The following is a 12276-nucleotide window of genomic DNA, read 5'->3' as shown; positions in this document are numbered from 1 at the left end:
CTTTTATTGAAAAATATTCGCATATACTTTCGTTTCCGGTTTTCTTTACAAGTATACGATTCACGCTGCGCACTTGTACTTTTTACTGATTTCACCTTGAAACTGTGCAACTCTTATGTTGTTATTGCTGTAAATGTACTTTCGTTAAATTTAAAAACCTTATATATTGTAGTTTCAATATTCTATAAAAGACTGTTCATAAGAACTTCATTTTCAATTGAAAAATGGAAGCGAGTTTTTATCATGTGGAACGCGTATGAAATTATGCGTCACTCATTAACGTGTAACCCGGCAAAACGGTTTGAAAAGTCTTATCTCTCGACATATTCAACAAATAAAAAAATAAAACCATGCTTTTAAACCTCATTTATTACATCGTCGAGCTTGGTTAAGTGTAGGAGATTGCCTTTGGGGGTTCTAGTATTCTTGCACATCTTGGTTTATAAACCAAAATACGCTCATCAATTCGAAGACTTGCAATGTTACTGAACACAAACAAAACTTACCCGATGGCTTTCATGTCGGCCACAAGTGCCTCCCTATGATGCTGCATTGGCGCTTGCGTGTCGGTTTATCTTCTTTTCTTTTCGTTTCTTTTTTGTTAAACGTTTTTTCCCCTAGGTAATACCGAAAACGTGCTCGCAGAAGCTAACTGGGAAAAACATGACTGAAAAACTATAACTTTCCCGCGAAGCACCATTTTGCTTCCTGTGAACGTCAGGGGTTCCACTATGTTATTGGCTGGCAGCTCACAGTGTGAGCCCGGTGTTGACATAATTCTCCGAGAAGGCGTGACATGCTTCTAAATCTTTAGAAGGCGAAAACTCGCAATACGATTTCTGCAAGATGCCTCCTCTTCAAATGAATTAATAGGGTATGTAGAATTGACGGAATTTCTTGAAATTTGGCCCGAAAGTTAACTGAACAACGAGGAACAAAAGAGTGTCGGCATTTTTTTTTTAAATCAAATACTTTCCTCCTGGCGGCCTCGGAACGCAACACGTTTGCAAATTCTTTTTTACTGGAACTTGACAGATATATTAAAAGAAAAACAAATAGGAATACGGGGAAATGCTCACACCCTTTGAGAGATTGATGATTTGTGATTAACACTGTGCAGCTACATCTCGTCAGAGCCCACGTTTGATACCCGATTAATTCGACGGAATGGCGCTCTGTCATTTTACTGTTTACCGGCTTCCTTCGCCTTAGCAGAGGAACAACCAAAATAGCTTATAATTTTATCGAATTCTGCATTAAATAAGCTTTTTATCGATATATAGATTGTGGTGGTTTCCTAAAAATCAACGCGCGTACGACTTTTTTTCAGGAAGGCACCCGCGAAGATTTGGAGTAACCTTAAACAGTCTTATCTTTAGTCTACAACACTTGTTCCTTTTTGTTACCTACCAAAGTTACCAAAAGGAACACTTGTCCCTTTTCGTAACTTAATGAGGTTACAAAAAGGAACAAGTGTTCCTTTTGGTAACTTTGGTAGGTTACAAAAAGGAACACTTGTTCCTTTTTGTAACCTTAGGTTACGAAAAGGAACACCTGTTCCTTTTCGTAACCAAACAAAAGTTACAAAAAGGAACACAAGTTACAAAAAGGAACAAAACACGTTACAAAAAGGAACATGAATCTACCCATCCATCCATCCATCCATCCATCCATCCATCCATCCATCCATCCATCCATCCATCCATCCATCCATCCATCCATCCATCCATCCATTCATTCATTCATTCATTCATTCATTCATTCATTCATTCATTCATTCATTCATTCATTCATTCATTCATTCATTCATTCATTCATTCATTCATTCATTCATTCTTTCAGTTCATATACGCATTGTTTTGTTTTATCTTTTCCCTTTATACGTCAATTAGTGGAATAATCACGAGTTCCTCACCAATGAAACCTATGCAGATGTTTCACGACCAAAAAAGTCAATAAGATAGCACGTGTAGTATTAGGAGTTAGGATGAAGGATTGTATAGGAATATAGCGTTTGAAATTGAAGTGTCCAAAATGTTCGTCTCTTATGGCTGTCCCATTTTAAGAATGTCACAATGTTTTCTTTGTTCACCAGTCAGCCATGAGAAGACTTCATCAGTTCCAGCTTCTCTCTGTAATTTCATTTTATTCTTAATTGTCTTCATATTCTTGTAGGATATTACTTTCCTTCTCTTGTTGTATATTGCCACGACACATACTTTCCTTTTCGTTAAGCGTTGGTATGTGACTCTAGTACCGTCCTATTGGATCGGAACGACTGACATTCCTTCTGCTTAAGTTTTCAGACTAGAATGGTCTGTTTTTGTAGTTGTTGTTGTTTGTTTTTTTGTTTGTTCATTTGTTTGGTACAGAAGAAAGAGTTTGATAGATGATATGTCTCTATTCGAAGTTTGTAAAGGAGGTTACTTTTTTGTTTTGTTTAGTTTTGTTCCTTTTTTAACCTCTGCTTGCTGTGTTTGATTCCCAATATAGAGTTTGACAATTTTAATTTTATCACTTAAAATTGATCGTTCACTGATCGTTCGCAGAGACCTGCCGTTGCCATAAACGTCTCACTACAACTTGGTACGAGTTTCGACCATACGTCCAACTATCAGAAAACAACATCCCAAGCGGGCTTATTCCACCAATCCTTAGTAAGCTGGTAGTCACGTGCTGTGAAACCTGCCAATTGCATGGCACCTCCTACGTGGACTTAAAATTAAATGGGTTCAATCAGTCAGCGGAGCTCTCCAGTTTGCGCACACTTAAGTCGAGCATAGCTAATCCCACAGACTTTTTCTTCCCGGTGTATGGTTTTAAAGATCAGACTCATTTTGCTAAAGAGTTTGGTTATCATGGTTTGGTGGAGTCACCTGGGATGGCGTACGTTGTCAATACAAACTCCCATGATGATATGCCTAACGCAGTGATGATGAACATTTGGTCTTGTTGGCCAGCGATAGTGCTCTTCATGGCAATCACTTATTTAGCTGGCCTAGCCGTTTGGGCAGTGGTAAGTCAAAACTAGTGGAATGTTACTGTGCAAACTCCATAAATGTTTCTTGCAGATCAAGTTAAAGATTATGTCATGTTTCATGTTCGTCTCTTTGCGAAGTTGCGATTTACTCGGAAACAAGACTTATCTTCTACCTTTCAGATCAAAACCTTTATTGCAGCGTGTCACGTGTCTAATAAGAAGGTCGTCAGGATCGTGCTGGGAACGAGTTTTGTAGCATGCGTCGTTAATCACGATATTCTTAAAATCTTTGATGTGAGCGCATACGTCACGCCAAAACATCGCGACTCTGCAAAATATTTTGACGGACCCTTTTTTTTCTTTGCTTTTTTAAATATTTATTTAGCAGTTATGTCACGAGCGCGCGTTGGAAATTAGATGCATAGGATAGATAGCCAACAAAGCGCGTATCACTGAGATGGCTATTAACCATCCCATATCCAACAAGTGTGAGAGAAATAATTGCTTTATTAACGATAACCAAGAAATATTGCGTTAGATCTTGCTGATTTCATTTGTGAGAAAGAGCAGAACACGATTCATTGGCCACTGTAACATGGCACAATGACTGACGTGCCATGCCGGCTAAGCCAATCAAAACTCTCGAATTGTATTATAAACCGTTGATACAGTTTTTTAAAATAATGTAGGATGTAGGAGCGTAATTTGTCAAAAGCCTCGTTTCGAAATATTTAAATTCAACTTGATATCGAGGTCCTGAGGACACAAACAACAGAAATGAATAAAAATGATCATTCAATTTCCTTTGTTTGTGTCTTTTGGCCTCATTTTCATGGTGAATTTTAATATATCGAAAGGAACTTACTGTAGCGGTATCTTATTTCTCACAAAGAAACAAGATGACGTTTACTTGAAACTTGGACTTTTTAAACCCCGCGCCTTAAATTTGTTTATTTGTGTTCTTGAACAGCTAACCTTCTAAGGCTAATTGTGTTAAAAGCAGCAATCACTTAACCCTTTATCCCCTCGTACCAAAGAACAAAGTCTCCTATCTTGTCCCCATACATTTCTTATAAAAGTACTGGGGAGAAGGTATTAAAATATCAAGAAAATTCACCTTGGGTGATCATATCCTTAATTCCGTGACCTCAGGGATTGAATAGGCATTGACATTACAAGAAGAAATATGATGCTGATCACTGTCAGGGCTTAAAGGGTTGAAACGGTTCTTTTAAGTTACGTCCAACTAAACGCAGGTCTACTATCGCAAATAAATTACCAAGATATGTTCACGTACAGTAATAGACACGTTAGAGAGATTAAGCACCACGTTTATGCAAATGGTAACGCCAGAGATGACCACGTGACTATAATTATCCTTCATTAGCTGCTCGTTGTTTTCAGTTTCTCAGAAAAAAATTGAGTAGATTTGTTTTATTTTGCACTATCCTCATCTATGCACTCATTTTCTCAACAAAACATAAACGTGAATCTCGCGTTTGCCGTTTACCGTAAACGTGGTGCTTAATCTCTCTATTGACTATGGATTTTTCCTCGGGCAGGAGTCTGAATATAACCCACAAGACTTCCCTCCATCATTTATCCAAGGAGGATCCGAGGGATTTTATTGGGCCTTTGTTTCAACAACAACGCTCGGGTAAGTATCGAGCCTTCTAATTGTTCCCGTCAATTTATGTAATGTTGATTGTTTTCATGTTAGCAACGACGTGTAGGCGATTTTGAAATGAAGCTCCACCATTCTTGTCTTTGCATCTTTTGTCGTAACAAACGTAAAGTATAATATATGTTCATCAACAGATATGGAGTAGTTCTATCGTAGTCATTTGTAAAGGTTCCAGGTAAAAGAGATTTAACTCAAGTTTTCTCCGTTCTGAATAGGTTTTTATTTATTTACAAGGCTTTTTTCGCTCGCTGGTACCTTTTCATACAGTCAGAATTATAATTAATTGCTTAGTAATAACTGTACGAGTAAGATGATTTCAGATCATTCAATTTACCGTCCGAATGACTAACTAGCTATCACACTTCGTCGAAAAATGTTAATAGGAGGTAAACCATAGTGACGTCGCACTGGGCAGGTTTGCTGACGAGATTGACGGGAGATAAAATGATAACTGCTAATGTGGCAACAAAAGCCTAAAAAGAAAGGCCGGAGCATGGGGAGGGGGCGGGAAAAAATTCTTCTACAGTACTGGAAATCTGTGTTCGGATGTTAACACGATGCGAGAAGGACCACGCGATAAACTGATCTTGCCTATAACCTCGGTGTTACTAGATCTGACCTCATTTTATTGGCTTTAGTTCTATGATTGACCACGCTCCTTGCCCCATGCAACGGCACACCTAAATACTTGACTATGACGGGCCTTGAGATAAAATCACATTATGCTTATGTCATAATGTTGTCTTTTTTTTGATATTTTTGTGATTTTTCCCCTCAGTTACGGTGACCGTGCACCAATAACCGTTGCAGGGAGACTTCTTGCCGTATTTGTGATATTATCTGGACTGGTCATCTTCGGACTTGTTAACAGTATCATGGCCACGGCTATTACGAGCATTACATTGGACACAGATTACAAAATATACGGTGCAAAGGTAGGTAATGATTTTGAACAAGGAAGCAAGTTTTCTTTTGACTACGAGCCTCACTGTTGAGGATTTTAATTAATTAATTAATTAGTTTTATTTTTTTGCTTAAAGGGCAGTGTCACCCATTTTAGTGTCACTTTGAATGGCCAAAAAATTGGCCACTTTTTTCAAGTTCTTCTTGAGTATTTTAGAGAAGTCGCTAAAAACAGATTATAGTTCATTCTTCCTTGGAGAAATCCCTTAATATTTTTTTTCCGGTATTCTAAGGGCAATTTTATGTTAGCAAAAAAAGATTTTCGCCAAATATTTGAGCAGTTTTGGCCAAAATACAGCAAGATCACCGTGACAGTGCCCCTTTAACCTATTCCTGTTTTCACACAAAATGCGCATAATGCATCACTGCGAACATCCGCAATATGTCAGGTTATGCGACCCGTAGTTTGTCAAGTATGAAAACGGCAAAAGACGGCGACGTGTTTAGACGAAGTTTGTTTGGGGCTCTTACGGCGCATTTCCGACGATAGTTCGTCGAGATGCATTATTCGTCTTGCACCGGGCTTTATATCAGACGAACAATGCAAAACCCCCTGCAAACATTTCCAAGTTCGTTCCAGACGCTTTATCCGTCTCTTGTATAAAATAAGGCACGTAAAGGGACAAAGACATAGTATTGTGACCAGGTGACCGTAAGGAATTTGTTCTTTTAGTTCCGTAGTAAATACATAGCGGCTAATGTTATCAGTTAATGTTGTTACTCAACTGCTTTCGACAAGTACTTTCATGCGGTGCTGCAAGTCTTTCAAAATAGAATTTATGATTTTTCAGCTGATTCTGTTTTAGGCACTCTTCGGATTGAAAGGGATAATTTCTTAGGCTTTATTTTCGTAAGAGACAACCAAACAATTCTCAATTCATGTGTCTTATGATTTAACTAAACCATTTGTATTTCCAATATTTATAGGTAGCAGCAATCGCGGGAACACCTGAATATAGAATGGCAATTAGAAAAAATGCCAGGATGGACGAAGGTATTCTGTACTGTCTGGTAAATTGTCTCGTTTTTAGATGGGTTAATTCCGCGAAAATAAAAGACCCCACTGGCGTTTAGCCTGTTGTCCTATATAATAACACCCATTGACCATAAACTTAAATAAGACAGACTAACACTCAAAACCCTTTGCAAAAGATAGCGACCTGTGCACGCCAGTGACCATTTGTGGCCATGCCTTCACACAAGTCTGCTTTTTTTTAAACTTGCACATGGTAGGGGTTGAAAATAAAAAAAATAATAATTTCCCCTAAAAGTGAAATACAAACCATTCTCTCTATATCGCCCGTCAATTCTTTTGGCCGTGCAGGTTTCCAAGAAACTGAAGCAAAAACAAAAATATCAAATCATAATTAAACGACAAGAAGACTCGAAGCTCTCTAGGGCAATTATTGAACGCGGTTATACGAAACTCGCATCCTACATACTGTAGCGATAAGTGGTATCGACAGCTCGTCACGTACTTCAAGCGTTTTCCAGTTCGGTGAACTTCTTGAAACCAAAGCAAGGGGAGTTTCGAAATGTGTTCAACGGCAGAGCCAGTGTCAAGGACAGTTGTTTAATAGAAAACTTTAAAATGTTGCATCTTTTGACGGATTAGGTTTTCCATTGCAAAAAAATCACCTCAGCCATCTTTCTCTCTTCTCCCGATCACTCTTTCTACAAAGTCTTCACTAAATTGCTGCTAATTAGGAAACGTGATATATTTGTTAATGTATACTGTGTGCCTAATCTCTTTTCAAGATCATAAGTACCACACTTTTGAGGACATGTACACAGCTTTACATGAACGAAAAGTCATCGGAGCTCTGATTGATACATACAGCGCCGGAAGCAGCAAAGAAATGTTTGAAACTGGACATCTGCGAGTCAACAAAATTCTGGATTATTCCTCCACATACGGAGTGGTGATGGGTAAAGAGGCCAGGAAACTTAGAGTGTGTTTTAAACATCTCACTCAAAATGTCTTCGCTAGCGAGATCTCCCATCATATTCAGAAGAACACAGAGCAGTTAAAGGTGAATATGATATTTTAAGTGATCGTCTTCCTGAACCTTTAAATATAGTTTTAATTGATTGAGTAGCTCTCGCTGTGGTCAAAACCTAGCGCACCTGACTTACCAATTGTAAAATCCTATACCATACGTTTTTTCGTCTATAACATTATGTTAGTTTTTATTTTTATTTCTTTTATTTTAACAGCTTTATTGGTGTTAGGAACATAGGTAGAACATGAAAGGAGGCAAATGGTAAGGTGCAAACGGGACCTGGAGTCCCATGCAAGGCACCTCCCTAACTAAAACCAATAAAAGTGTCACTGTGTTCATAACTTCCGTTAGAAAGATATGCAACTAAACAATGTATATTCTTCATAGACGTATGTTTTTAGTCAGTGACACAAGGGTACTCGGTAAAAGAAAATCCGAGTGCTCCCAACAGGAGTGGAACCTATCAGTGATCTTCCGATTACTAATTCGCATGCCGCGCTACAGGAGACTCGTGGGAGCTAGGCCATTAAACAAGGTTTATGGGACAAACACCCTGCATACTACTGGGAATTGAATGTCGATGAGTGAAACTTAGTTTAATGTCCTAGCTCCCACGAGTCTCCTGCAGCTCAGTACATAGTGGAGAACTTTGATTTTCTTTTTCCGAGAATGCCTATGTTACTGACTGAAAAAAAATCATCATTTGTTCACCAGGCTTTAAGCCATATTACATTTCTTTCTCAAACAATATTCTTACCCCAAAATCTCCCCGCCAAGATTACTTTCTCAGTACGATTTAAAATCAGTTCGTTTAAAATGTTTAGCTTGCCGTAGATTATTAGACTGGCTTGTAAGATGAGGGCCAATTGCCCATTTTCATGATGGCGTCATTTGACTACAACTAACAGAATTCATTTCGTTTTCCTTTTCAAATTCAAATTTTGTAATCCCAGTGGAGAGCAAAGAACAATAGCTCTAATTAGCATGAAAAAACAAAAAACTGGAGGATTCTGGTAGTTGTAGTCAAATGACGCCATAGTGAAAATGTCCTATTCTGTGCAGTTTTAACAGTATTTACCAGTAAACAAAAACTAACCTTTGTGTTCCCATCCCCCCTCACCCGGCTACCTACAAAACGAGGTCGAAAGAGTGTCAAATCTTTCAACTGTTGCAATTATTTTGTCAAACTTTGCAGGAACCTCCTCATCCGCTTCAAGTAGAGAGATCCACAGGCCTATTTGACAGTCACAGTCATGTGTTTAAAAAAACTTTGCTCATCACCGGCGCACTATTTTTAACATTCCTACTGTTGGGTGTTGTTCATGAAATTATACGACGCCTTAGAGCACGATCAAGGATTCAGCCACAAGGTAGGTTAATTTCGCTTCATCGACTTTTGTTACGGAATACGTTTTAAATAACCTAAATGAAGCCGTCCATCAAGAGTCCATCTTCCACCGCTCAGCCCGTCATCCTGCTGACTAGTCAGCCATAAGTGGCCAATCAATTAGTCACTCAGGCGGTCAATAACTAGACAGTCAGTCAACCAGTAAGTGGTCAGCCGATCGGTCTGTTAGCTAGTTAGGAGTCAGTCATTCAGTCAGTCGATTACAGCGGAACCTCGATTTTACGATATGACAACGGGACAGGAAAATTATATCGTTAAATCGGGATATCGTTGTAGACGAACTCCCGATTAAAAAAAAAATTGCCGGGACACAGAATGTTGATCGTTAAATCGGGAATATCGATAGATCGACGATCGTAAAATCGGGGTTCCACTGTAGTGAGTTAGTCAGTCAGTCAGTCAGTCAGTCAGTCAGTCAGTCAGTCAGTCAGTCAGTCAGTCAGTCAGTCCGCATTGGTAAGCCACTCAGGCAGTCAGTGTTCAGCTGTTCAGGGTACGTTCTATTTTGGCGATCTACCAAGCGTAATTCAAGCCTAATTAACTAGCAGAGCTCTACAACCAGTGTTATAAATTCTACTTCCCCTCATTTTATTTGTAACTGCCAACACGAAAGCCCTGCTTCTTTGGCCACTACGCACTTCTTCCCTAGAAGGTAAAATCACTTAAATAAATTGCTCTGCATGTTTAATTTTTTCTTACCATAAAACATATTGTATTTCGTTCGAATAAGTGTGAATAAAATTGAATTGAATTGAATTGTGGCATCCCGTGCCAGTGATCTTATCACTCGTTAGTCAATCAATAGCTAGTCAGTGGTCAGCCGAATTTAGTCAGCAGCTGGTCAGTAGTCAGCTAGCACTCAGTTAACAGTCAGTGATTCGAGAATCATTCTTTCTTCTACTTTTCCGATTTCCCCCTTTAGATTCAAGGCAAACGTTTGCAGTTCAGATGAAAGACATGGTGGACAATTTTATACAGAACATGAACACGATTAAGGCCACCATGGCATTGAGACATGAAACAGAAAGAAAGCACTTTGTGAAAAGATACAAGAAACATCCGAGAAGAAAGTATGAACACGCGGGATTGGCGTCTGCGCCTGACGAGGAAGAACTATATTCTACTCCACAATGCGAAGATCATGAGGCGGACTGCTAATGTTTCAGTGCCTGGCAATAGACCATATGCAAAAATGGCCGCGCTTAAATTATTCTTTTGTACATACAAAATAGCCTCACTAACTAGTTTTGATCTCAAGAACGAGGCTAGTGAGGCTATTTTGAATACGGACAAAACAATAATTTTGAGACCACCATTTTTGCATAGGGTCTATGCGATGGCAATTTTCACCAATCGTCGCGAACGGCGGTTAAATTGATCGCCATTCGCCTAGCGTGCCTGCTCCAGCAATTTTATATGCGCTCGTCGCCGCGAAGCGCCAAATTATTCAACCAATTAGGTTGTGCGATTTTATCACATGTCCTTTGAAAATGGCGGACAACAAGGAAGAGAAGTGGAAAATCACCACGATGATTAGCGTAATCACCTACCGTGCCCGTGTCAAGCGTTAACGAAATTCGCCTGCTTTAAAAAATCTCCGAGAACGGCGTATAAGACTGCCCAGTGTGTCGCTGGCTTTAGCCCAAAGGGCCGAACTTTTCCAACAAGAAAGATGGTCCATTTGTTCTTCTTCTGTTTGTTTGTTTGTTTGTTTGTTGTTTGCTTTCTTCAGATTTTTTCGTGTTCTCAACTTTACCGCACTCAGCGACAAATAAAGCTACAAAGCACCCTTTCTTTGATATCTTTAATGGCTTGTATTTTATGTTTGTATCCTATACATTGACGCAACTGATATTAGCGATCATTTCCACAAAAGCTTTTATTGGAACCCACCAGCAACCCGCAAAGTTGCCGCTACGGCGTGACGTAATACCTAAGGTTTCACTACTGACATAAACACAAGCGCACACATAAACTAGCGAGGACAATAACAATACAAGCATAAGCACAGGGAAAAGGAAAAAGACAGTTTGTTCTTATTCACTTGGAATCAATGCGATATAAGTATAAGTTGCTCATTTTCCATGCATATATTCTTAGTAACACAAGCATAAGTATGAACAGCTCATTTGTCTTTCTGATGTTTGCGCTTAGGCTTATGTCGTTGCTGTCCACGTAGCTCCCTTTATCTATGCTTATGTCGACACTGAGAACCAGCCTCTAGAGTACGCAAAAGAGGATATCTTTATGTTTAGTGCGATCACGAAAATGGCTTTGCGCGACAACGCGCACTAAGCATGAGTAACAATTTGCACATACCGTGGTTTAAAATCGTGTTATTTGCATACGCTTGAGCTTTTCGGCTTCAATGTTGTAACGTCGAGATTCCTAGCTGTATTACAAGCGCCACCGGGTAAATATCGTTTACCTAACTGTCGCAACATGCTTAGAACTGCTTTCTTCCCATTTTGTAATCGTTTATCGTTTTCTAATTATTGTAGGTTTCGAAGTCACCTTGTTGTAAACAAAGGAATCGAGAGTCTTGGATCACAACGACGAGTCTTTCATAACAGTGCAATGGTAGACACCTACAGCTAGCGAATCACTTAATCTTCTCTTGCAGTAATACATACTTTCCAGAAACCTTAAACAGTTTCTGGTGCAGTCGAATACATAACACTGTGCTAGTTAATGTACCTGCAAAGATGTTTGACTAATTTGATGGTGCATATACCACCTCTCCCTGGCTCCAGAGGGTAGAGACGAAATCAACCGCATCGGTGGTTCAACTGAAAGGCAAGAAAGGAAAAAAAATGACCTCCGATATTCAGTAACCATGCTCTTGTTTCTTGTTTTAAGGAGGGTGCTTACGTTTGTTACTGCGCATACGTTCTGCGCATCTCGAGACATTCGGGTTTCCTATAGGTGGTGCTTACTAATACAGGGTTATTTTTGCGCGGTTTAAAACTAAGCGGAGAAAACAGAACTTAGCAAGTGCCCTTGCTATCAAAAAAGAAATCTTGGGGTAACCATGCATTTTTCAAAGATAATAAAGCTTCAATTTGGGGAAAAAAACGCCATACATGGCTTTGTATTTTACTGTTTTTTTTTGTTTTTTTTTAATATTATCGTTGCTTAATTATCTCTGAAAAATGCGTGGTTACCCCCAATTTCTTTTTTGATTTCAATAGCCCTTGCCGAGATCTGCTTCCCCGCATAGTCATAAACCACACAAAAA

At 39.1% G+C, this 12276-nt stretch overlaps 1 protein-coding gene across 1 annotated transcript in view; it reads left to right on the top strand.

The window, feature by feature from the left end:
* Positions 1-10846, top strand: part of LOC146480968 (uncharacterized) — a 98331-nt gene extending 87485 nt beyond the window's left edge. The window contains exons 19-25 of the mRNA XM_085108679.1: positions 2550-3016; positions 4543-4637; positions 5443-5603; positions 6559-6621; positions 7386-7660; positions 8826-9000; positions 9961-10846. Coding sequence (XP_084964805.1) covers positions 2550-3016; positions 4543-4637; positions 5443-5603; positions 6559-6621; positions 7386-7660; positions 8826-9000; positions 9961-10196 — 1472 coding nt within the window. The 3' untranslated portion in view covers positions 10197-10846. The remainder of the gene's footprint in view (positions 1-2549; positions 3017-4542; positions 4638-5442; positions 5604-6558; positions 6622-7385; positions 7661-8825; positions 9001-9960) is intronic.
* Positions 10847-12276: the final 1430 nt, after the last annotated feature.

This window comes from Pavona decussata, unplaced genomic scaffold (genome assembly GCF_977016875.1).
Source record: "Pavona decussata unplaced genomic scaffold, jaPavDecu1.1 SCAFFOLD_51, whole genome shotgun sequence".
Classification (NCBI taxonomy): Eukaryota; Metazoa; Cnidaria; class Anthozoa; order Scleractinia; family Agariciidae; genus Pavona; species Pavona decussata.
The sequence above is the reverse complement of the archived record's forward strand: the minus strand, read 5'-3'. Positions and strand labels throughout refer to the sequence as shown.